The sequence below is a fragment of the Podarcis bocagei genome (assembly GCF_964188305.1).
Source record: "Podarcis bocagei genome assembly, chromosome: 9".
In the NCBI taxonomy this organism is placed as follows: domain Eukaryota; kingdom Metazoa; phylum Chordata; class Lepidosauria; order Squamata; family Lacertidae; genus Podarcis; species Podarcis bocagei.
Window position 1 is genome coordinate 5,136,632 of NC_138134.1, and position 27,233 is coordinate 5,163,864.

General features: G+C 44.9%; 1 protein-coding gene across 6 annotated transcripts in view; it reads left to right on the plus strand.

The window, feature by feature from the left end:
- Window positions 1-15,795: 15,795 nt before the first annotated feature.
- LOC308594611 (ADP-ribosyl cyclase/cyclic ADP-ribose hydrolase 1-like) overlaps window positions 15,796-27,233 on the plus strand; it is a 58,537-nt gene continuing 47,099 nt past the window's right edge. For 2 of the 6 annotated variants that reach the window (XR_014011501.1, XR_014011502.1), the window contains exon 1: window positions 15,805-16,115. Coding sequence is in view for 3 of the 6 variants with exons in the window: in XM_081207904.1 (XP_081064030.1) it covers window positions 15,877-16,115 (239 nt within the window). In the remaining 3 variants the exon portion in view is untranslated. Of the gene's footprint in view, window positions 16,116-27,233 lie in introns of all 6 variants that reach the window. The other 4 variants (XM_081207904.1, XM_081207903.1, XM_081207902.1 and 1 more) reach the window with 4 other exon arrangements.

Here is a 27,233-nt window from a genome sequence, read left to right on the forward strand (position 1 = left end):
CACGTGCGCGAAGGACAAACCCGAGAGCTGCGGGAGGGTAGAGGAGACGCGCGGGCTGGATAGGCCGCTTCCGGGTGTGTCATGGAGGAGCCTTCTCCCGCCCCCCCTTCGTTTATTTCAATGCCTCCCAGGGCAGAAGTGGGAAGAAATCAATCCAGGGATCTACATCCACACCCCAGTGAACAGAGAAGTTCCAGCTCTTCCGAGATCAGTTTTCATTTTGTGGTCAAACATTTAAGTTTGGGGGTTTCTTTTTTTAATATATCGTTTTTATTCAATTTTCTGTTTTACAGTTTAGAATATTCATTTAAACATCCTTAAGATATCATGGTTCATTTTGCATATCATAAATCCCTGCATGTTTTATATAAACTATACCATTCAGTATTCCACTATTACCTCCATCAAAACTTATTTACACTGTTGAATTTATCTTAATGCTGCCAACATTTCCAGGTGTACATAATTCCCCCCATATAGTCCCAACATTTTCCAGTCTTCTTTAAATGTATTTTCTTCCTGTTCCCTTATTCTATGTGTTAAGTCTGCAAGCTGCGCATATTCCATCAGCTTAAGTTGCCATTCTTCTTTCCTTGGGACCTCGCTCATTTTCCATTTGGGGGCTTAAGTTTTTCGTCCCTAAACATACTTTTTGAAAGATGGGCCTCCGCAAATTCCACCCGCTGTGTAGCTATTGTTTTATTTTTATCTATTAAATTTACATACCACCCCTTCATTGGAAGATCACAAAGTGGTTTACGATATAAAAACACGGGATACATGTTACGGAAATTACAGGGGGGGGCACATCTTTAAAGTTAAATATTACAAATATTATGCCTGAATATATCCTTCCAACTTGACAGCTCAGGGAAGTCACCTAACTTTAAAAATAATATAAAATCATCTCCTTTCCCAGTTCCCCCCATTCCAAAGCTATTTTCCCCTGGCAAAAGGACTCCAGGACGTTCTCAGAGGTGAAAATTGTTAGCCAAAGGAAGCCAAATCTCATCACCTGACTTGCCTCAGGCTCCAGACATGCAAAGGAACTTCTATTGCAGTGTTTCCCAACCTTTTTTGGGCAAAGGCACACTTGTTTCATGAAAAAAATCTCGAGGCACACCACCATTACAGCCCCGTGACGTCAGCGCACAGCGTCACGCCGGGAGGGACATGAATTGCTAGCAAATTACATAATCACCTCCTTGAGGGCTGGCTCATCTTCTCCGAAGGCAGAACCCCATTAATTAACAGGACAGACTCACACCATAGCCAAGACGAGGGGGGGAAACCTCAGTCATGCACATGTGGGGGCTAAATGAGGACGAAGACCGGGCAGAGAGCAGGGTTCAAATCACCCCACCTGGCCAGGACAATCCCTGGGTGCTCCCTTGGGCCACTTGCCTGACCCACCTCGCAGGGCTGTTGTTGCGAGGATAACACGGGGAGAACCACGTGCACCCCCGGGAGCTCCTTGGAGGAGAAAGCGGGCGATGAATGCAATGCACAAAATATATGAGAGGCGACCAGGTTTTGCAGGTGAGGGGCCCCCGCCAGCCTCCGCTTCCAACACCCGGCGCAACGACGCCGAAGTTTCCCCCCGGGCTCGGCTCGGGGAGCAGCGCTGCTCCCCCCCGGCTCCCCTTTGCCCTCCCGGCTCTCTCTGCCGCCCACTGGGGACCCCCCTCACCTGCCAAGTCCGGAGCGCTGGTGGAAGTTGCATGCATGCATGCAGGGCGCCGCGTTGCCATTGCATTGCACTGCACTCCATGCAACGCCTGCACGCATGCATTGCCTTGCACGCACGCCAAGGGGTCTCCCCGCGGTACGGTGCGTCCCCTCCGGCGCGGATGCAGCATTGCAAAAATAAACACCCCCCGACGCAGCCCTACCTGGGGGGCAGCCTCCGCCTCCGCCGCTCCGCCTCTGCGGGGATCCCCGGGCTCCATCCTGCCGCCCGATCTCCGCGGGGGCGCAGGCAGGCTGCGCGGGGTCTGCGCGGAAGAGCCCCTGCCCGCCCGGCCGCCGCCGCGCTCATTCCATGGCCGGGAGAAGAGCGCTTCAAACAAAACGGCCGGCCCGCCAGGCCACGCTGGGAAACTTAGTTCGCGCACCCCACGCGGGCGCGGAGCCCAAGGGCGAGGGGACTACGGATCCCGGCAGCCCCCGCGCCGGGGACGGAGGGGGAGAGGCCGGGTGCAGGGATGGAGGGACGGGTGGGCGAGCGAGTGAGTGAGTGGCAGCCGCCAAGCCTTGGCCGAGAGTCTGGAAGGGCCTCCCCGGAGGAGGAGGAGGAGGAGGAGGGAGGCGCAGGGAGGGAGGGAGGGAACCCCAGGGGTCATCTAGTGACGGCACCCCAATCAAAAATTTGACTTAAAAAAAAAATCTTTCGAATTTTTTACTTTTTCCCGCGGCACACCAGGCAACATCTCGCGGCACACTAGTGTGCCGCGGAACAGTGGTTGGGAAACACTGTTCTATTGTACTTTTGGGTGGTGGGAACCTAAGACATATTTGTCTATGCTCATCTTATACCTGAGTCTTGCCCTCCCATGTCTGCTTATGCTAATCTTGTACCAAGGACTTGTCTGGACATGTTTGCCAAGGTTAAGCCCTCCCCTTCGAACTGTATTCTGGGATGTGGCAGGAAAGTTTAAAAGTCTTTGTCACCCCATCCTCGGGGTTCAAAATTTGCTCTTTGAACCTATTGCGCAATAAACTTTGGTCTACAGCTATTTGCTCCTCTTGGCTGGACTCCTTCCTTTATTCCGCAGGGACCCGCGGGCTCTGCCCGACCAGCTGGGTGGCTGAGCAGCCTCACACCTAGATTTTTCCTTAACAATACATAACATAGCAACAAAGTTATCCTCATATTCCAGGTTGGAGGTCTGAGACTTGGAGAGAGAGAAATGGATCACAGCATAGTACTGCAAAGTGCTCTAGAAGGTGGGAGGTCAGAGCAAGGCTGAAATAATAGTGTCTGCAAGGGGTGGCAAATCTATTGCACCCCCACCTCCAGTATCTCCAGTGGTCACTCACAAGTAGGAAGGAGAGCAGCAATCCAGCAACAGCTGGTGGGTCACAGGTTCCCCCAGCCCCGCTCTTCAGAACCCCACCAAATGTGGAGAGACACTCCACTCCTCTGTCGTCTTACAGTGGTGCCTCGCAAGACGAAAAGAATCCGTTCTGTGATTCTCTTCGTCTAGCGGTTTTTTCGTCTTGCGAAGCAAGCCCATTGATGGATTAGCGGATTAGCGCTTTTAGCGGCTTATCTGCTGATCGGATCAGCTGATAAGCGGCTTAGCGGCTTAGAAAAAGGGGGGGAGGGGAAAAAACCAGCAGGAACTCGCAAGACATTTTCGTCTTGCGAAGCAAGCCCATAGGAAATTCGTTTTGCGAAGCACCTCCAAAACAGAAAACTCTTTCGTCTAGCGAGTTTTCCGTCTTGCGAGGCATTCGTCTTGCGGGGCACCACTGTACATGGGGAGAACCAGCTTTTATCCAAACTACTGATTCCTCCAACCGCTGCCATCACTTACCTGTACTATACCAAGGCCTTAACGATAAAGCCAGTAGCTTTGGGGAGTTTTAGAAATGGTGCCAAACCAGCTTTTCACACATCCATAATTAAACTTTAAATTAAACTATATAATCCTACTTGGCTATGAAATCTAAAGGCGAATAATTCAAATCTGCTGGACGCCACTGTGTGATGCGAGGTTCCAGGAGCTTACCCAGGGTTTGTGTTTCCTTTGGAAGGTGTTGTAAACAAAAATTGCCCTTTTCCCTTATGGGGTATCCAAGAGCCCATATAGAGTCCTTACATAGGTTCCCTATTGGTAGGAGAGAATAACAGAGGCCAACCAGAGAATATTGAGAAGCAAAGTAGCCTGTAGGCTTGATCTTTATTGATCTGTTGCAACAGGGTGCTCCCCTCACACGCAGGAAAGGAGGAGGACCCAGAAAAATGGTGTGCAAGGCCTTATAAAGACTTTTGAAATTGCCCCCCTGTAGATCAAGATCACCCCCAGAAACATCATACATACATCACAGAAGGGGTGTAACCTAAGACCACCCCTCAGATACATCATACCTACATCACAGAAAAGGCGGTCTAAACAGAAATTTAAATAAAAAAATTCCTTCCAGTAGCACCTTAAAGACCAACTAAGTTAGTTCTTGGTATGAGCTTTCGTGTGCATGCACACTTCTTCAGATACCAAAACTCTGCACACGAAAGCTCATACCAAGAACTAACTTAGTTGGTCTTTAAGGTGCTACTGGAACGAATTTTTTTATTTTGACTATGGCAGACCAACACGGCTACCTATCTGCAACAGAAATTTAAATGTTGTTTATCTCTTGTCCTTGTTTATCTCCTGTCTGGCAGGTTACTTGATTGGATTTCCTGGGTAGCCTGGCTAGTCTTTTGTAGTGATAAATACTTAGTTCCTGGGCCAGGTCTCAGGCTCACACCCTATTCAAACACAGACAGGATTTGTGAAAGAAAAGACAATGGGGAGGCTTTTCCATTTTGACCTTACAGAAAGTCAGTTTAGGAATCAAATTGGTTCCAGGTTGGCCTTCCTGTGCTGATCTATGTACCGTATGTGCTTGGTTGGTACACTTATGAACATTACCATATATCTAAGACCATTAAATTCCTATTACAAAGGGCAAACAGCAGAGACGTTTTTATGATACTGTATAGGGTAAAATGTGGGCTGGGCAATGTAACTGTTAGGTGGATTTGTAGCTTCTTGATTGACCAAATCCAAAGAGTGCTGGAAAAAAGCGACTAGTGGGGTGCCACAGAGTTTTGTCCTGAAGCCGTTGTAGTTCAACATCTTTATAAAGGACCTGGGCTGAGGAATTGAGGGGATTACCTTTACCTTTAATCAAATCTGCAGATGATAGCAAAGTGGGAGGGGTAGCCAATGCCACAGAAAACCAGATTGGAGAACTGGGCCCAAACTAACAAAATGAATTTCAGTAGGGACAAATGTAAGGTTCTGTACTTAGCCAAGAAGAACCAGCTGCACAAATATAAGATGGGGAATACCTGGCTTGCCAGTAGCACATGTGAAAAGGATCTAGGAGTCTTAGACCACAAGCTGAGCACGAGTCAACAGTGTGGTGCAGCACGGGGGAAACCTACTGCTGTTCAAGGCTGCATCAACAGAAGTATATTGTCATCTTCAAATATCTAAAGGACTGTCACGTGGAAGAGGGAACAAGGAGATTCTGACTAAACATCAGGAAAAACTTTCTATTTATTTATTTTTTGAATTATATTTTTATTGGTTTACAAATACAAAAAAAGAAAACAAAGTTGTACATTCAAACTTCTTAATTACCTCTTAATTCCATTTTTTTTACTTCCCTCAATTTGTCTGAACTTCCTTTATTTTATAACTTTTAACACAATCCTGGTAGCTTCAATTTCATTGTTTATACTTATTATTAGATTTTCACATCACAGAGCTTCCTTAAAACTTACAAACGTAATCTGGTTATCACTTAGTTTTTGCAAATATTGAATAAACTTCTCCCAATCTTCTGTAAATCTTTGATCTCGTCGATTCCGAATCCTTCCTGTCATTCTGTCCAATTCCGCATAGTCCATCATTTTGGCTCTCCAATCTTCTATCGTAGGCAGCTCCTCTTGTTTCCATTTCTGGGCCATCAATATTCTTGCTGCAGTCACTGCTTATAAAAATAACTTCTTCTCTTTCTTGTTTATCTCATTCCTTGTAATACCTAGTAAAAACGCTTCTGGTTTCTTAGTAAATGTATATTTCAACATTTTCTTCATTTCATTATAAATCATTTCCCAGAAGCATTTTACCTTCTTACACTCCCACCACATATGAAAGAAAGTGCCTTCCTTTTCTTTACATTTCCAACATTTGTTACTTATCTTATACATTTTTGCTAACTTTACGGGGGTTATATACCATCGATACATCATCTTCATAACATTTTCTTTTATAGCAGTACATGCAGTGAATCTTAAACCATCTTTCCAAAGTCTTTCCCATTCCTCCATTTGTATATTATGTCCCATATCTTTGGCCCAATCAATCATCACAGATTTTACCTCCTCATCCTTCGTATACCATTCCAGCAATATCTTATACATTTTTTGCTAAGACCTTACAGTCATTATTTAATATGTCAGTCTGAAATTTGGATTCTTTATCAGCAAAGCCCCTTTCATTTAAATCTTTTCTAAACATCTCATTAATTTGAAAAAAAATGCAGCCAGTCATTCACATGATTCTTGACTTCTTCAAATGGTCTCATTTTCCATTTTCCTTCACTTTTACATATTAATTTCTCATATGTTACCCAACCCCCTGTCATATTGATTTTCTTCACGCTCATCGCTTCCAGCGGTGATAACCAATAAGGTGTTTTTTGTTCCAACAGATTTTTGTATCTTTCCCATACTTCAATCAAGGACCTTATTATAATATGATTTTCAAAATCTTTGTGGACCCATTTCTTGTCGTACCACAAGTACGCGTGCCACCCAAATCTATTATCAAAACCTTCTAAGTCTAACACATCCGTATCTTGTAATTTTATCCATTCCTTTAACCAACAGAGGCAAGATGCTTCATAATATAATTTCAGGTCTGGCAGGGCGAAGCCTCCTCTTTCTTTTGCATCTGTTAAAATCTTACATTTTATCCTCGGCTTCTTACCCTGCCAGATATACCTTGAAATTTCTCTTTGCCAGTTTTTAAAAATTGCTGCCCCCTTGATTACTGGAACTGTTTGGAATAGAAATAACATCTTCAGTAGCACATTCATTTTTATCGTTGTAATTCTTCCCCAAAAGGAAAGTTTCATTCTTCCCCATACCTCAAGGTCCCTTTTAATCTTATTCCATGTTGGAACATAATTGTTCTGAAACAAGTCAATACTCCTGGGGGTTAACCAAACCCCTAAATATTTTACTTTCTTAACCACTTCTATCTCGGTTTGCTGCTGTAATCTATTAACTAACTCCTGATCAATATTTTTAATAATTGCTTTAGTTTTTTTTCTTATTCAACATAAATCCTGCCAATTGTCCAAACTTATCAATTTCTTTCAATACTTCCTATACTGTATTCATAGGATCTTCCAAGGTTAATACCAAATCATCTGCGAAGGCTTTAACCTTATATTCTTTTCTGCCCACCTTTACCCCTTTAATTTGTTCATTACTCCTGATTGCCCTTAAAAACACTTCTAAGACTGCGATGAACAACAATGGTGATAGAGGACATCCCTGTCTTGTGCCCTTGGTTATCTTTATATTTTCCATCATCACATTATTAACTATCAATTTAGCTCTTTGATCCATGTATATAGCCTTAATACCATTTAAAAACATTTGCCCTATTCCCATCATTTCAATTTTTTTTAACATAAATTCCCAAGAGATATTGTCGAAAGCCTTCTCAGCGTCAAAGGAAGAACTTTCTAACAGAGCTGTCCAACAGCAGAACAAACTCCAACAAAAGGTGGTTGTTAAGTTGTGGGTGAACATATCAGACAACACAGCAATTCTTCAAACAGCTCTTGTTTATTCACAGGCCAGAATAGAACTGAACTGAAGGGTTCAGCCAGCCTGTTTATATAGAACTCCACTAGAACGCAACAGTAACCATTTTCTGTAACTATCCAATCACTGAATGTTACTTTCAATCCCTTATTTGCATATGTGGACCTGAGTGAAAACTATCTACAGTATCCCCCTGCTGGCCCAGGGTGAGAACTTCAGTACATAACAGTGGTGGCCTCTCCCATTTACCCTCTAACACAGAACAACTTCCTTTGTTCAAGAAATACATCAAGAAACTTGCCTGGCTAGTTTAGGGTTGCCATATGCCTGGAATTTCCCGAACATAATCGGAATACTGCAGTCGGAAGCAGTGTCCATGTGGAAATCACACACACACACACACACAAATGTCCGGGAAAATCCGTATATATATGGCAACTCGTGTCAGCACGCTCCCCCCGCCCAGCTCAAAAACTTCAAAAACAAACCACAACCACTTCAAGAGCTCAACAACCTCAGGTATTAAACTCAGGCATCATGCAAGCTAACCTCACTCCCTGTAAACTCACACCAGTATTTGTATTATTGTTATTACGTAATTTATACTCGTCTTTTTCCCTGAAGGGACTCAAGGTTTGCATGCTGCTCAGCCCTCTGAAAGCTCAAGGGAAACGAGGTTTCCACTCCTTCTGCCTTCTGTAAGGCACATTGGGCTGTTCTTGACAGGTGGGAGAAACAACAGCAGCCTTGATGAGATGTCTCAAATGTGGGACCCAGATGTTTCTGGTGGGTGTTGCAGGCTAATGGTAAAGGACCCCTGGACGGTTAAGCCCGGTAAAAGGTGACTATGTGGTGTGGCCCTCATCTCACTTTTCAGGCTGAGGGAGCCAGTGTTTGTCTACAGACAGTTTTCTGGGTCATGTGGCCAGCATGACTAAACCACTTCTGGCGCAATGGAACACCGTGATGGAAACCAGAGTGCACAAAAACACAGTTTACCTTCCTGCCGCAGCAATACCCTATTTATCTACTTGCGCTGGTATGCTTTTGAACTGCTAGGTTGGCAGAAGCTGGGACAGAGCAACAGGAGCTCAGCACATTGCATGGATTTGAACTGCCAACCTTCCGATCAGCAAGCCCAAGAGGCTCAGTGGTTTAGACCTCAGTGCCACCCACATCCCTAGGGACTGTAGGACACAAGATGGAAGCTGATGGTAGAAGCAATGGTGGATGGGCTGGTAGAAGCATCCAGAGGCGGTGGCAGGTAAAACAGAGCCCTCGTGTCCTTATTTTGCAGGCACAGTCCTGGATTTGCAGGAGCCATCCCAGTTTCTGATTTGATCCCAGAATGTCACGCTTTTCCTTAGGACATTACTTTTTTAATTGGAGAAATGTTGGGGGTTATGATAGGGCGTAAAAATGGTAAAGGATCCCTGGACAGTTACGTTCAGTCAAAGGCGACTATGGGGTTGCAGCGCTCATCTCGCTTCAGGCCAAGGGAGCCAGTGTTAGTCCACAGACAGCTTTCTGGGTCATGTGGCCAGCATGACTAAACTGCTTCTGGCACAACGGAACACTGTGATAGAAACCAGAGCAGCGCACTCAAACGCCATTTACCTTCCCACCGCAGTGGTACCTATTTATCTACTTGCACTGGTGGGCTTCCAAACTGCTAGGTTGGCAGAAGCTGGAACAGAGCAATGGGAGTTCACCCCTTCATGCGGATTCGAGGCTCAGTGGTTTAGACCACAATGCCACCCTCATATGATAGGGCATACCTATTTTCAAGAGAGAAATGTTGGAGGGTATGGTGAAATGATGGTTGAGGGTGGTTAAAAAAATAGTGGTACTGATAAGTCCTCCAACTGGGACAAGGGTCTATCTCAGCCTTTCCCAACCTTGGCCCTCCAGACGTTTTTGGCCTACAACTCCCATGATCCCTAGCTAGCAGGACCAGTGGTCAGGGATGATGGGAATTGTAGTCTCAAAACATTTGGAGGGTCGAGGTTGGGGGAGCCTGGTCTATCTCTTCATATCCGCTTCTCTCCTTGCTGAGTGCAACAAGGACTGCTGAGTGAATACGCGTCTACGTCAAGCCACCATACCTTGTGACCTACCAAACTGGATGAAGCAGACAGCAAAATCTGAAGGGTTTGCTGAGTCCCTGCCAAGGTATAGCTGGCAGGCTGTATTTAGCAGGGAGCATCCGCAGATATCACCTGCGATTTTAAAGTTACCTATTCTGGAAGCGTAAGGGACGCAGGTGGCGCTGTGGGTAAAAGCCTCAGCGCCTAGGGCTTGCCGATCGAAAGGTTGGCGGTTCGAATCCCTGCGGCGGGGTGCGCTCCCATCGTTCGGTCCCAGCGCCTGCCAACCTAGCAGTTCGAAAGCACCCCCGGGTGCAAGTAAATAAATAGGGACCGCTTACAAGCGGGAAGGTAAACGGCGTTTCCGTGTGCGGCTCTGGTTCGCCAGAGCAGCGATGCCACGTGACCCGGAAGTGCCCCCGGCCTCTTGAGTGAGATGGGCGCACAACCCTAGAGTCTGGCAAGACTGGCCCGTACGGGCAGGGGTACCTTTACCTTTTTATTCTGGAAGCAGACTGCCATTTGTCAGATTAAATCTATGAAGAGCCATATCCTCTAGATGGCACCTTTGTGTAACAGATACAGTCAAGAGAATGTTCAGTTTGCAGCATTTTATTAAACATTTGGTTTTGCAGCATCCTCTGTCCTGAGCCAACACCAACAATACTCCCTAACCGGGGCACTAAAACAGCCTACTTGGATTTAGTGGATCATGCAGCCCACCAACAGTTCCTCAGTCATCCAGCTCAGGAGCAGGGGGGCAACGTGTAAGTAATCTCCTTGCTTTTTTTTAATTTAAAAAAAACAGATTTGTATTGGTTTTTAAACAAATACAAGTACAATGACTATTAAACACTTGCAGTTTCTAACCCAGCCTTTTCTACAGCAGGTGTGATGATGAAGAAACCTATTTGCGGTTTCCTTCCAAGACTTTCCCATATTTCCAGCTAACTTGAGGCAAGGTTTGGTTAACCTCTACAAGGAGTCAAAATTGGTCATGTTCCCATGCAAGGAGAGCAATTAGCTGGGCACCTGGTTTAGTTCTCCAGCCTCGTTTCAAGCTGCTTTGTAGACTGGTCATCTCTCACCTTGAGCTCTTGGGAAGAAAACTGGGAGCTCAATGTAATAAATAAAGAAATAGTAGTGCCTGAATCTGTTTTCAGTTCTTGAGCCCTTTGCAGCTGCAGTTTCTTGGAAGACTCCAGAGTGCTCTCCCTCCCTGGCCCGGAACTATTAAAACAAAGGAAATACATATTTATAGATCAGGGGGAAATCAAAGCAATTAAGCCTTTAAAAAAATATTCAGGGTACTGTGTGCAAGCTTTCAAATTCTCTTGAACTCTTCATCAGACTGGATGGTTTAACAACAACAACAACCAGCAAAAGGGGAAGATGGCTGCCGGTGAAGCTGCCTGGACATACTGTAAGGCTATGCACACGCTAACCCGTTTGTAACACAAACATGCAGTTTTTCTCAATCTGGAATCCTTCCTGTGTGCCCTCAGCAACCTGCTTTCAATCTTGATTCAGGGCTCATCCACACTTCTGCTTCTCCTGTGCCTAGAGGAAGCACAAGTCCAAGTGGTTTTCTACTCGACTCGCACTCTCTAGGCATGGATCCGAGCAGTTTCCCCTTTGCCTTGCTTCTTTGCCAAGGAAAACATGCTCTTTCATTTTAAATGGGAAACCTGATTGCTGTTAGCTCCGACTGAGCACTAAAGAGCGGCTTTCCAGGGGGCAGGGAAGCAGCGGGACAAGATGACAGCACTCCGAAGAGTGTGGGGCAGAGGCATGGGGCCAGGAGAGTGACCCAGGAGAAGGGGCCAGTGATGGGGGGGTTGATGCCGCCCACAAGGCAGGAACCAGGGTAAGGGGCAGGGTCTGAGACAGAGGAAGGTGCACCAGATCTGGCAGAAGAAGAAGAGACGGTTCAGCTGACAGATGGCTCAGTAGACTCCTCGCCTTTCCTTGCCCCACTTGTCTACGAGAACCAGAAGGGGCTTGAAGTGGGAAAAGCAGTGGTGCTTTCCGTGCAGGAGGTCTCAGGTTAAGGGTGCACAACCCATCAGGGTCTCTCTGTTGCTGCAACTGCTCCGCACAGCCTAGACCTGTGGACAGCTGACCAGAGGCTGGAAGATATTAGAAGATAGCTACCAAATCTCCCCTTAGTCTCCTCTTATCCAGGCTAAACACACCTAACTTCCTCAGCCGTTCATCGTAAGGCTTGGTTTCCAGACCCTTGGTCTTCCTGATCCTCCTCTGCACACGTCCCAGCTTCCTTCTCAAATTGTGGCTCCCAGAACTGGACACAGTAGTCCAGGTGGGGTCTGACCAAGGCAGAGGTACTATTACTCCAGGTGGGGTAATACACCCTTGATCTAGACACTAGGCACCTGCTGATGCAACCTAGAATCACATGACCTTTTTTTACTGCTGCATCCCACTGTAGATCCTTTCCCCATGTACTACTGGCAAGCCAGGTGTCCCCCATCTTATATTTGTGCAGCTGCTTCTTGCTGCCTAAGTGCAGAACCTGACATTCGCCACTATTGAAATTCATTTTCTTTGTTTGGGCCCAGTTCTCCAATCTGTTAAGGTCGTCTTGACTCCCGATTCTGTCTTCCGTGTAACAGTTCCCATGGTGAGAAAGTTTCAGCCTCTCTTGTTGCTGAGCCTATTGTAAAAGAACAGAATGATAGAATTGTAGAGTTGGCATGGACCCTGAGGGTCATCTACTCTCATCCTCTGCAGTGCAAGAATCTCAGTCTCCCATCCAATTGGAAACCATCCTGGACCCTGCTTAAACTGTGCAAATGTGTCGCAGTTTTACTGCTGCACCCCTAGGAGAACTCTGCAATGATTGTTATTATGCATTGTTGAGGTTTCATTATATGGAGGAAGCTGAGGTTACCTGGGAGCTCCTTAGGGGCGTCTTACCAATAGAGGCTAGTGGCGCGGGGTGCTGGGGCGCCAAGTTCTGGAGGGAGCCAGGGAAGAGGTGGAGGCTGGACGTGGCGCCTCCCGGCATCAGCTCACCTCCCTTGCCCGCCTCCGCCATGCCGTGTTGAAGCAGTGTCGCGCCCAGAGCCTCCGTCTGCTGTGGCCACTGCGGCATGAAGCGGCCAGCTGAGCCGGAAGGCGCCAAGTCCAGCCTCCACCTCTTCCCCACCAGAGGAGCCGCTGCCGGCAGCACCATCCTCCCTTAAAAAAGGTTGACCACTCTGGGAAACGGGGGGGGGGTGCCGGAGGGATGGCCCTGGAGCTCCTAACAGGTCCAGATGAATTGACCAGTCAGTTCAGCTTTCACTAGAGGAAGATGTCGAAAACCTCTTGCTTGAGATAAAGTATCTCCAGTTGATACGGAAGGGGGGGGCATGTCTTTCTTCACCCTTCCACCGGTCACCAGAGGGTCCGAGGTGATGACCTCAAGGGCACCTAGCCCCACATGGACCCCTCAGCCCCCACACTGTTGCACAAGCACCACACTCTATCCCAAACCCATAAATAAAGTGCCTTTCCCCTTTCCTACACAGCTATTACGGGCGAAATAAGCCCAAAATCTGATGCCTTCGCTCCCGCTCTATCTTTACTATGGGTGGACCGTATGAAGTTATATTCCCTATTCTTTCAATGGGTGCGTTCTACCCAATCAGAACCATGCATTCGTCTTGCAGAGCTAGCTCAGCGAACTCCTGCACGCCTCATTTAACCTCTTGACAAGCTGCTGACGGCTCCCCGCTGGGAGAACAATGGAATCAAAACTTGTGAGCCCATAAAAGTGTCAAATCTCACTACAATGTATCTATTTTGTTTCTGATCTCAATTATCAATATAAAATGGACTAAAATCTTTAGAAATTCGTATAAAATCAACCACAACTCCGATTTTCTTGCTCCTAGTGCCAATCGGCTCAGTTTCTCTAGGACTCCATGACACCTCCCCTGCCTTCCATAATCCCACAAGCGAGTTGTCACGTACTCAGGAAGACCCTAATCCTGTCAAATCACTCTGCCAAGCCTTTCCTCCGGGCAATGCCAGGTGGCAGCTATGCATACATGGACCATTGTCTTCTCATCACCGGTACTCAGGATGTGCTTATCTGCGCATATCTCCAGCTCTGCATATTCCCCCCTCCCTCCTCCATATGTTAATCCGGTGTAACCCAACCTCTTCCTAATGTATTCATGATGTAATCTGTGTAACCCAACCTCTCCTTAATGTGTTCATGATGTAACTGTGATGTATCTTGCACTGTATTCTGGGACATGGAGGGAAGTTTTAAAAGTTCATGTCACCCCTTTCTCGCTGTTCAATCTTGCCTTGAACCTGTTGCGCAATAAACTTGGGTCTTCTGCAGCTTGCTCCTGTCTCCGGCTGAGCTCATTTTTCCTCCGCAGGGACCCGCGGACTTAGTCCGACGAGCTGGGTGGCAGAGCAGCCTCGCACCCAGATTTTACCGTAACAAGCTGCATTTCTTATGGAAACAACCAGGGCTTTATCTTATAAAAGGTAAAGAATTCAAAAGCTTGCTTACAATTTTGTGACATTTTAGTTGGGCAAATAAAGGCCTTGCTTGCTCTAATGTGGATTTTGGAAATTTTCTTGTTGATTTTGCTTTTTGATAATAAATTTATCATTAGTGTTTAATGTGCCACAGGGAAAGTAATTTTTGCTGCAAAATACTAACACGCTACCACTCTGAAAGTTGTCACAAACTACCCTGTTATTTGGCTTGTTGAGAATGTCTTTTTCTTTTTAAGGAGAATTCCAAAACTATGTTTCCGCCCAGTTTATTTATATCAGCATACTTTGTAACGAAGGTTTGCATTCAATTTAAACATATTGGCAGACCGCCTTGCAAAAAGATGAGAATTAGGAAGAAAAGAATAACAACTGTTTAATAGCTGGAAGCAGTGCTTTTTTTCTGGGGGGATGCAGGGGTACGCATATCCCAGTGCCGGATTTACATATAAGCTAAGCAAGCTATAGCTTAGGGCCCCCCAAAAAAATTAAAGGGAAAAAACTGGATGTACATTTCCAAAATATAAGATAAAAAACAAATAAAATAAAACCTACATACAGCAACAGTGTTTTGTGTTGTGTAGGCTCCTATTTGTTATGTGCAAATGAATTTAGATACCTATTAGGTCCATAAATTACCATATGGCATATATTCAACACATGAAACAGCAGCAGTTTGTTGTTGACAAAGGACAGCTGGACATATAAAGGGCCCCGTTACCTTCAGTAGCTTAGGGCCTCATGAAACCTAAATCCGGCCCTGGGCATACTCCTAAACAGTTTGTGAATCATTGCACTTTTGTCCATTTACTGTATTTATTTTTCCTGATTTGAACTATAAAATGGTGATTTTCTTGAGTCAAAATGAGAGTACCCCTAAACATTACAGTGGTACCTTGGGTTATGAACTTAATTCGTTCTGGAGGTCCGTTCTTAGCCTGAAACTGTTCTTTACCTGAGGTGCGTTTTTGCTAATGGGGCCTCCCGCTGACACCGCACGATTTCTGTTTTCATCCTGGGACAAAGTTCGCAACCCAGAGCAACTACTTCCAGGTACCTTCGGTTACAGACGCTTCAGGTTACGGACTCTGCAAACCCAGAAATAGTACCTCGGGTTAAGAACTTTGCTTCAGGATGAGAATGGAAATAGTGCAGCGGCAGCAGGAGGCCCCATTAGCTAAAGTGGTGCCTCAGGTTAAGAACAGTTTCAGGTTAAGAACGGACCTCCAGAGCGAATTAAGTTCATAACCTGAGGTACCACTGTATTTTATTTTTTTTAGAAAAGAAAACACTGGCTGGAAGGGATTCCTCTCTCTCTGTTTCAGACAGCCCTTGATTTACTTTGCAAAAGTTTTTGACAAGGGTGGGACATGAGTGCCCTCCTTGTGAGAAGCAGATTACAAAGACTGCGTAGCAGACCTAAATACAGACAATGTATTTAAGAACAGGAATGTCTGGTCACTATATTCAATTTGCAGGGTGCTGCAGAGATCTGCCCTGCTTCGGGTGCAGCCTTTTTATCTAAACCAATAGAAATGCAACTCATGCTCCTCTGCTCATTGGTCTTTACATGGGGGGGGGGGGGAGAAACAGAAAGAGAGAAAGGAGGAGGAGGAGGAGGAGGAGGGGATATAAGAAAGTGACTTTTCTGCCAAGGATGAATGAAACAGAAGCAGCAGCTGTTGCTGCTTTTCAGAAACTTCCAGCGAGATGCCCTTTCCAAGCAGCTCTTCCAGGACCCAGCGGCACAAACTGATATTGGCAGGGACCATGGTTGTTTTAGTTGTCTTAGTGAGCGCTGTGTTGCTTGCTGTGTTCATACCTGGAAGGAAAGGAACTCCTGGCTCAGAAGTGTTGCAGTGGAAAGGCCAAGGGACCACTAAACAGCTGCAGGAAATCGTCCTGGGGAGATGTCACAACTACATTGCCATAGTGAATCCTGAGCTCAGGTGAGTGCTAAGAATACACTTTTGAAGAATAAAAGCAGCAGTGCGCAGTGTAGACAAAGAAGGAGCAGCCGGGAAACTGGACGGCAGCTATTCTAGAGAAAAATGTATAGGCTGAGATCTGAAGCTGTTCATTTCCTCCCCAAAGTGCTAAAAAGCTGGACTGAAAACTAGCTGAACAGTTCCTGCAGTGGAATTGTTCAGGGCTTTTATATCTCTCTTATATGCACGATAATAAGGAGCTTGGCTTTCTCCAGCATGCAGTGATTTGGGAAAGTTCCACCTTTTGAATTCTGGCCTGTTACACAGCTGCTAAAAGTGTAAGAATTGCACAAGCAAAGATGGTATTTAGAAGTGGGTATTTTAAATGAAAGCAGGGGAGGGCTTCCTGTATGTATGAGTAAGTAGATTGGACGGGTCAGAAATGTATTTTTTTTTAGCAATACTTCTAGTGTTCACAGTTTTTTGAAGTGCTTAATGTACATCAGCTCAGAAATCCATACAAAGGTATTGTGAGGTAGGTTAATGTTATTGGAGATGGCGTGTCTGAAGAATACTGACTTGATCAAGGCCATTTAGTGATGTTACGACAGAAATGACATTTTAACTTGGGGGCTTCTTGTTCCTGGCTTGAGGCTCCCAGTAGAGTTCTACCCATATTTCTCCAGAACTTAATCCAACTCCATTTAGTTGAAATAGCTGCCAAGTAAGCATGAACCGAATTACGGCCTGGTAGAACAATTCTATGTGTGGTTTACTCAGAAACAAGGGCTACTAAATTCAATGAAATCAGTACATTGGGTTTAGGGCTGCAGTCTTTGACTTTTAAATAAGAGCCAGGGGGAAAGTGTTGAAATCACCAAATACATGAGAAAAGATGTGGTTGATTGGGACTCAAATCACAATATTTTCATTATCTTACTAGCTTTGGTGGTCAGAGGCATGTTGTAAAAACTTGTCAACAGAAAAACTTATTGAACCTTATCAGTACAGTATCTTGTAATAGCATTTGTTGAACCTTATCACAATGTTGCAATGAGGAAATAATACTGTCTCTGACTAGAGGGAGAGGTTGGTGCGAAGCAGACTTTGGCCATAAGAGGAATGTTTGGCATCTGCTACCAAAAGACCTGTTGAGATATTCACCAGAAGGCTCACTTTTAATCTGCTCAGCCTTTATCTGGGTAAATGTTGGGAGCCAGGCAGAGGGCCTTCTCGGTAGTGGCGCCCACCTTGTGGAACGCTCTCCCATCAGATGTCAAGAAAATAAACAACTACCTGACTTTTAGAATACATCTGAAAGCAGTCCTGTTTAGGGAAGTTTCTAATGTTTGATCTTTTATCGTGTTTTTAATATTCTGTTGGGAGCTGCCCATAGTAGCTGGGGAAACCCAGCCAGATGGGCAGGGTAAAAACAATAAATTGTTGTTGTTGTTGTTGTAGCGGCTTCAAATTTGATAAAATTCCTACATATAATATGTGCAGTGCACTTACATTTGTACATAAAATATAACGGTTGCTATGTGTAAATTATGGATTACATTTACACATATACCTCTATACATCAGAAAATTGCCCAAGACCATATGCAAAGTAGGCTTGTATATTGTTGTTGTTCGAAGCAATCCATGTTCAAGTTGCATGCATGTGCATTCAGCCCATGATCATCCACATATAGGATGCACACTCTTTCTACATGGAAATGGTTTGCAAAATGTGTCTCCCCTCCTCCTTTCCTGTGTGGCATCATGTAGACCTCCTTCTCCCCAATTTTAGTATATGTGCTGCCAAAACGAGCACCCTTCTCCCCAATTTTGAAAAAGAAACAGTGATTAGCATTTATTTGCTCAGAAACCAAAACTGCCTAGTCATCATACTTTGGAGTTGAGTAGATTGGCAAGCTGCCATCTCCTGTGGTATTTTGGCTTTAGTGGTAATTGACTTCTGTGGTATTTTGACTTCTTGGACCTCTTTAGCTGATAGTCAGCTGTCTGGGTTATGTACCTACTCTCTGCTTCTGATATGTTGTGATCTGATCTGAACTGGTCCTTGAATAGGTTCTCTGTGGAGCTCTGTAAGCTTTGAGTAGAGCGTTACAGAAGACGTGTCCGTCTGCTCTTTGAGTGGGTAGTCATTTCTCAGAAGAGCACTGTGATACCTCAAAGCATTTCCTCTGATCCTGTAAACTCCCCTCTCTTCTTTTACCACAGGAAGTGGGTCAGATTATTTTTAATACAGTTAATCTAGCCTCTGTAGAGATTATGTGTGAGGGTCATACACAATCCCCTTGTCACTATCTTAAAGACACAAATCTTTAGTTGCCTGATTTTAGGCTGCCATGAAACCTCTAATCTCTATTTTTTGAGTGGTGGGGAGAATGAGTCTAAAACATCTTACAAAATAAATCCCTTTTATCTTCCTTAGGAGCATGAACTCCACTGAAGTGTGAGAAGGGCTGAGGAATTTATCCTGTAGGATTGAAAAGTGAAATCAAATGTGTTTAAGGAAATTGGAGTTTGCAGGCAGTTAAAGTGAAAGATAATGAAAAGAAAGAAAGAAAATGCAACCTATTATTCTGCTTTCTAACCAGGAGGGAGAAAAATGAAAAATAGTTCTGCGTTCGTTCTGCTTTCTGGCAGGGAGGAAGTTCGTCTGTGACTTCCTGGGCACTGTAGTCCTTCAACCCCTCTAGCTCCACCTGAAGTTGTCTCTCTGGTGCACCGAGAAGAATTCTATGTCTTCATCACTTCTGTGACTTTATGTAATAACATTTCAGTAGGATTTTTTCTTCCTTCTTGTCAACTGAACCTTTTGTGATGTCTCTACCTCTATAGTATATTGTGCATTTCAAACATTCAAACATTCAACTTGTCAAGCAAGCTTACCTTATCTCGAGAGCTGTCACATGGAAGATGGGGCAAGGTTGTTTTTTCCTGCTCTGGAGACTAGGACCCGAACTAGTAGATTAAAGTCACAAGTCAGGAGATTCCGACTAAGTATCGGGGGGAACTTTCTGACAGTAAGAGCTGTTTGACAGCGGAACGGTCTCAGGAGGTTGTGGACTCTCCTTTGCTGGAGGTTTTTAAGCAGAGATTGGGTGCATCTGTCACGGATTCTTTAGCTGAGATTCTGCATTGTAGGGGTTGGACTAGATGACCCTTGGGATCCCTTCTTACTCTACAATATGGTTCTAGGAAAGAAGTCTCCCTATTGTAGAGCCCTCCAGATGCTGTTGGATTCCAACTCCAGCAGCTCCCTCATCCATCATTACTGATTAGGCTGTCTGGGACAACAACACTGAAAGGTCTAAAGCTCTATCATCCTTTTCTGAAGGAAGATAATGATGAAAAGCTGTCTGCCAGAAAAGATAGTTTGCCATTTACCTCTTCTCTTCTCATCAAGGAACCTGATAAGCTTCCACAGCACCCGCGTCTTCCAGGTATTACCTTACTCATATAGATAGGATTTGCACCCCACCCAGCGGCGTAGCGTGAGTTGTCAGCACCCGGGGCAACGCAAGTAATTTGCGCCCCCTAACCCGGGGCAAGGCACGTAATTTGCGCCCCCCCTAACCTCTAACCTGCGAGTTGCCGCTGGCGCTGCTGCCCAAACGACGCCGCTTGCCCGGAGGAGGAGGGGGGCAGAGAGGCAAGGAAAATGCAACGGCCCAGCAGCTGCAGCAGCAGCGGCGGAGGCGGGGCTGTGAGGAGGGGCTGCCTGGCGCGCCCTCCGCGGCGAGCGCTGAGAGCCGCTGCCTGCCGGGCGCCTTCAGCCGGGCACCGCGAGACATGCGGCTCTGCTACAGCCTGCGCCCGAGGCTCTTCGGCGACTCCGGAGGCAGCGAGCGCGCCCCCCAGATGTTGCGCCCGGTGCGGCTGGCACCCCTGTCACCCCCCACGCTACGCCACTGACCCCACCTTGTATCTTGCACCCGAACCTCCCTTTTGCACTATGTCCCTCCCCCTTACCTTGTAAATTGACGAACCTGTGACAAATAAGACCCCCCACAACTGCGACTGTATAAAATTCTGAACTTACCTTTGGGCAGGGTTCCTCATACCTTTTGTCACCTTTGTGTAGGGAACCCGGTTGCAATGGAATAAAGGATTTGTGCTTTTAAAAAGCCACATGATTCTTTCTCTCCGTGGTTGGACATCACCCGTCTTCTCCTCCAACCGTAGCGGACCCCTTTGGGAACCCAAATTCTGAGTGTTTTACATCAGAATCAAGAACTAGGACTCTTGCCCCTACTTTGAATTCAGTAGAGGAATTCTTAAGCTCGCCACCCATCACTGCCTCAGCCTTTTCACATGGAGATGATGGCAATGCTGACTTAGGTATTTCACAGGATTGTTTTCAAGGATTTAAAGAAGGGGGGAATGCATGTGAATTGCTTTGAAAATTTGAAAATAAATGCTAAATTCTACACACTAACAAGATGCCTATTTTTGGAAATTTCTTCAATCCAGCATGAAAACTCCTAAAAACAGTCCAGCTTATTCATGTTGGCAGGAAATGGTTTTCTCTAAAGAGCTCTGATCACAAAGTAGGTTCTTCTGAACATCAGTGTCATGATTTTGTTCTATTTTTAATGTGCAATCTTCTTCTTTGGTAATCACTCATAGCCAAGTAAGATTGTCTTCCATGAACACGGTCTTAACAGTGAGTCCGTAAGTCACGGTGGAGGCCAATTCTGGATCCACAAGTCCTTCCACAGTGGGGACATAGGTTTCCGGGTGGGAGCTGATCATGGTGAGGTTTTGCCAAATGTGCCTTCTTCTTAGCTCCTTTCTCCTTTTCACCCTGAGTTTGTGCGTCCCTGATACCTTTGGTAATGGCTGTTCTCCAATTGGAGCACTCGCAGGCCAGTGTTTCCCAGTTATCGGTGCTTATACTACATTTCTAAAGATTTGCCTTGAGAGTATCTTTTTTCTTTTCTTGAGAGTGTCTTTAAACCCCTTTTGTTGTCCATCGGTATTTCGCTTTCCATTCTTAAGTTCGGAATAGAGTAGTTGCTTTGGAAGATGATAATCAAGCATCCGAACAACATGGCCAGTCCAACGAAGTTGATGTTGAAGAATCATTGCTTCCACACTGGTGATCTTTGCTTCTTCCAGTACACTGGCATTAGTTCACCTATCTTCCTCATCCCCCAAACCATGGCCTTCATTTCTCAATTTAGGCCTATTATTAATACTTCTAGTCACCAACATTATTTCAGAAGGAATGTCACAGAGCCCATGGCATCTGTCTTGGTCTTTCTTTCGTTTGCTTGATAAGTTCCTGAGAAGGGCAATACCTCCTACCCCTTCAGTAATTCAAAGCCTGTGCTTGTGAAGGAGGGAAAAGACTTCTTTGTTCCAAGTTTCTGGCTTTGCTTCAACGGCTAAACATTTTAGTGCCACAAATTCTTGCCCAGACTTCCTTTAGTCCTCCATCATGTCTGCATCACCGTTTAATTAAAAACCTTTCTAGGCACTGCAACTGACCCAGTTGTGCTGAAAAATCCTCTGGGAGGTGCTCATCTCCAGAGCTAAATTTATATGTTTGTCATTCTACTTATAATTATTTATTGCAAAATTCAGCTTAAAGAAGTGTAAGTGCACTTGAAAAATGCATGGTACCTGCTAGAACCCTGTGAATCACTTAGGGCGTTTCAAGTAAGAGCCAGTTCATACAGAATCAGTTCATGAAACATTTCCGCACAATACCATTTCAGACTGCAATTTAGCAGAGGGACTTGATGGCTCATGTTCATTTGGCTAAATAGTGGTCACTAGCTTTCCTTCAAGCTAAATTGTGGCACAAGAGGCTGTTGTTTGGGGGTGGGGAGGCACCTTTCTCTATTTCCTCTCCAGCTATGACCATCCCCACTTCAAACACTCCAGCATGCAGCACTTAGGCACGAAAGAGGTCCCCCCACCCATAGTTGTTTTGTGTGCATAGGATGTTCCTAGGGAGGGTAAGAGTTAAATCTCTCCCCCTCCACTTCAATCTCTAGGAGTACCACATGTACCCTGCTGGTGCCTATGCATGACAAAATCTATATATAATTTCAGTTGCTGATAGAGGGTGGAAGTGCCCATGCCTACTTCTGTTTTTAATGTGTGTCACCAACAACAACAACCTAGTCCTAGATTTGAAATATTGTTTGCTTTCCCATTTTAAAATAAAGGAAAGGGAAAATGGAGAGTTACAGTGAAGTGTCTGAGTGCAAGGACCAGTGTTAGAAACTCCCATCGTTCCAGGCACATTTTGCGACAGGGAGTTTCATTAGTGCAGGCAGTTTGTGAGCTCTAGGCACTGTACACCCTTTTTAATAGACATTAATTTCTTGTTTACTATGTATTTTTATTTCCAGTTTCAAATTCTGTCATAGGATCTATGTGTGAAATAACCAACCTCAAAAAAACCAAAATGCTTAAGTTTAATCAATGCATGAAGGGGTTAATACCATAGAGTAAGCTGTCCTGCTAGGTTACTATGTCCACTTCCCCTCAGATTGGGAGGAACTAAGTAATCAAGCCTTTGTTCTCCTCCAGTCTACCTGAGAAGCTCAGTGAATGAAGAGGTTGGAGCTGGTTCCTCCAGCTAAACTATATGGTTCTCATAAGCCACCCGAGTTCCGATACCTATAATTTAGGAACGATCACCACTTTGTAACTAAGCTAAATATTACTGCCCATGCAACTTTTCTGAAGGGCATGAGTTTTGTAAGTAAAGCATTTTTAAAACTTGTCCAGGTGTGATCTTTTCCTCAGCTGGGGGAAGAGGAAAACTTTGGAAAGAAACAAGCAGACATTCTGGAACTCACTTGGAAGGACACATATTTTAAAAATCTAACAATCTAACCTATATTTCCACCCTTTGCTGCATATTTTGTGATTTTAAATCTCTCCTGGGGTTCTCTCATCAAAGAGCACTTTCATTCAGGAATTCTCCTTTCTTGCTCGTTCTCTATATTGCACTAACATTATGGGTCTGAAAACTTGCAAACTTAACTGCAGTGTTTTTATTACTTCTGAAAGTCGCTGAGTTTGGCATGAAAGAATGAAAGTTTTAGGTAATGTTTGCAGGGAGATCTATTTGCACACAGATTTGACATTCTTTGAATAAACATCAACCACAAAAGAGTGAGCTAAATAGCATTTGGGTCGTCCCTCCCCCCCCCACTTCCTTATTTACACACATTCATATAGCCATTAAAAATACAGTGGTACCTCAGGTTAAGTACTTAATTCGTTCCAGAGGTCTGTTCTTAACCTGAAACTGTTCCACTTTAGCTAATGGGGCCTCCTCTGGCGCCGCCGGAGCACAATTTCTGTTCTCATCCTGAAGCAAAGTTCTTAACCTGAGGTGGGTTAGCAGAGTCTGTAACCTGAAGCGTATGTAACCTGAGGTACCACTGTATAATAAATCATGAGTAGTTAGAATGCACTGTGGGGTCATAAAAGTCCTCAACGAGAACATTTAACCTAAGTTCCATTCAACTCATACATGCATTTTTAAATTTAAGAGAAGTATGATGATAGGACAAAAGGGCAGATATGTCTCATTAAAATTCCACACTTAAAGCAAAAACTCAGTCTACTCAGGATTGATAGCTCGTATGTCCCAGTTTTCTTCTTGGTAACCCAGGAAATGCAGCATCTCTGCTCTGGACCAAGAACGGCTGCTTGGTCATTTGCCTGTAAGTTGCCATCTCATTCAGAATGTGGTTTTTAGAAATGTCTGGAAGTCAGGGCCCATTGACGGTTCTTTTGCACTTGGCAAACTGCACAGAGGTAAAATCCTCAACCTTGGATTTCAAAAAGTGCTATTTAACAAAAATGCCAAAGTGAATATTCCCATTTTTAGATGATGGATACCTCCAGGAATACTGGGGTTCAAAAAGGTGCATCAAACTAAAATAAAGACAAAACGTGAAAAGTAACTTCCCCTAATTACAACTTCTTGGTTGCTGAAGTTGATTCCATCTTTCCTACAACCATCTAATTGTATACAACCGTACCTTGGTTTTTGAACAGCTTAGTTCTCGAATGTTTTGGCTCCCAAACGCTGCAAACCCAGAAGTGACTGTTCTGGTTTCCAAACATTTTGGAAGTCAAATGAACTTCTGGAACGGATTCCATTCAACTTCCAAGGTACGACTGTACATACCAAACATGTGAGTATGGGGTTTGTGAATGTACAGTGTACCAAAACAATGAGTTCAAAGTACCCATTTTATCTCTGGTAAGAGTGAGGTTTAGCTGTGGAGAGTTCCCTTTGTCATCTTTCCTAGTTGCCTTGCTGAGTTCCTCTTGCTTGTGCAGAGATGGCGGGTCATTCAGAGGATAAAGGTAAAGGGACCCCTGACCATTAGGTCCAGTCGTTGGCCTATCCATTCAGAGGATAGCTGGATATAATTTCAAGTACTTGTGATCACAGGAACGCGGGTGGCGCTGTGGGTTAAACCACAGAGCCTAGGACTTGCCGATCAGAAGGCTGGCAGTTCGAATCCCCATGACGGAGTGAGCTCCCGTTGCTCGGTCTCTGCTCCTGCCAACCTAGCAGTTCGAAAACACAAAGTGCAATTAGATAAATAGGGAAGGGAAACGGCGTTTCCGTGTGCTGCTCTGGTTCGCCAGAAGCGGCTTAGTCATGCTGGCTACATGACCTGGAAGCTGTATGCCGGCTCCCTCGGCCAGTAAAGTGAGATGAGCTCCGCAACCCCAGAGTCGGCCATGACTGGACCTAATGGTCAGGGGTCCCTTTACCTACTTGTGATCACAGTAGGACATGCCCTCCCCTAATTCACAACAATAACATCATGGAGCAATGCTTGAGTAGGCCAAGAGTATCCTTAACTAGAGTCAATTTCCCTCTTAGTTTAAAGGTTAAAACTTGAACCAAAAGTTCTCAAAATTCAGACCCCTTGAGATAGTTAGCAGGGTTCAGGGTTCAATTTTATTGAGCAATTGTTCCAGGTGTTTGTGTAGCATGGAGTCTGCCCGGAAGTCTTCAGGCTTCAGTCACGTGCACACTGTACTAATTGGGATCACTACTTCAAATGTCAGCATTTTAAAACAAATCTTTACAGGCTGGGATGCCCCCTTACCTATATGCATTTATATTGTGACTGAAGCACATGTAAAAAAAAAAAGTGAATTTGCTAGCTCTTTATCAGAGTGTGATATTGCCTGGCTGTGAGTTGGTGACCAGTTCTGCTTTATTTATGTCATGGACTTTGTATGCAGTAATAAACCAAAGGAAAACAAAGCTTACAAAGAGGCTTTGAAAAGCCATTTTTTTCAGAACCTCTGAAATTGGCAAGAACTTTCAGAGGCATGCAAGAAAACCTGAAAGAGCTCTTTTTTTCTGAATTCAGCAAGCATTCAGACTTCTACGACATTTAAAGGGAGAAAGCGGGGGATGACTACTTTTCCCCAAAGCTTGGAAATGATGTCCATAACAACCATTTATTTTCTTTCTCCAGCAAAAATGTGTATTACAGGTTGTCTTTGCTAGGAAGTCTTTCCACTTCTCTGAGACTGAGAAAATATGGCTCGAAAAGGGTAGAAGTCTCCCCTCTCTTCTACCACCAGTTTAGAGTTGTATTGATGGGATGGTACCCTTCTAAGTCCTATGCAGAGTAGACCCATTGAAATCAATGAATTTACTTGAGTCCATTGACTTCAGTTTTAAATAATGTTGGACACCATTCTAGGTTTGTCTTGTTGCCCCCTTGTTTAGCTTACTTACAGTTGAAACAAATGTCCTGTGAACATGGAAGAAAGCAGTTTGGGGAAGTACCTGTGGAAACAGTAGCTATACAGTACACACACCCTGGGAATCCTAATATTTATCTTCAGAACTATTTGTTTCTTTGCCTTCTTATTAAAAAGACAGATTTCCTTTTATCGGTAGCTAACTTGGGCTACAGTCTTACTTGCACAGTGGGACTTACTTCTGAGCATTGCCTTGCCTTGGTAATGGACTGAAAGAGAGCCAACAAACTGAAGCTCAATCCAGATAAGACCAAGGCACTGTTCGTGAGTGGTTCCTTAAACCCGATGGCTGGGAGGTGGCCTGCTCTTGATGGGGTTACACTTCCTCTGAAGGAGCAGGTATGTAGCTTGGGGGTGCTCCTGGATCCTGGCCTCCGTGGTGTGGGGTGCTATCCATCAGCTGCGGCCGGCAGTCCAGCTGTGCCCCAGCTGGACAGAGATAGCCAAACTTTTGTCACCTGTGCTCTGGTAACCTCTAGGTTAGATTACTGTGATGCAGTATACACAGGGCTTCTTCTGAAGACGGTTTGGAAATTTCAGCTGGTGTAGAATTCAGCAGCCAGAGCAAGACAGTTTGAGCATGTAACATCAATCCTGATCAGACTCCATTGGCTGCCAGGTGGTTTCTGAGCCCAGTTCAAAGCGCTGGGCTTTGCCCTATAAAGCCTTAAATGGCTCAGGACCACAATACCTCAAGGGCCTCCTTTCCCTGGCCCAGACCTTGCAATAATCATTTGTTGATCTTTTTCTCTGAATTTAATCATGAATTAAGATGATGAAAAATGGCACACAATAGCTGATGGGAAAGTCTTTGGGAAGGCACACTTGAGAACTGCATTTTGACCAGCCCCACTGTTGCACTTTAGCCTCCAGAGGGTGCACAATGGGTCGATGCAGCCCCCAGCCCAAATTAGGTTAGCCCTCAAGTGCCCAAGGGAGGGGAGAGAGCGCAGAAGCCAAGACTCCTGCTGGTAACAACTGGACCTTCCCTTTTCCCTTTCTGGCTGAAGATGGCTCATTTGAAATTACAGTAATTTTGTGCAAACATGGAAAACAAAGAGAAACATTACAAAAAACTACAGTATAAGGACCTTTCCCTCAAACATCTGTGATGTGAAAAACATATTGCCACAGGGACTTTAGTAAGAGCCCGGCTTAATATTGTATCCATCTTTCAATATGAAAGGAAACAGACCCACAATTTTAAACCAAACAAATTTTAAACAAAACCTTTTTCTACCTGCTTTCCTACATGCTCCTCTCCCAGTTAATCCTGCGTTAGGCTAGACAGAGAGGCTGTATACACAATACGGGTTTAAAATGCAGAGAGGTTGTCCCACCCCCCTCCACT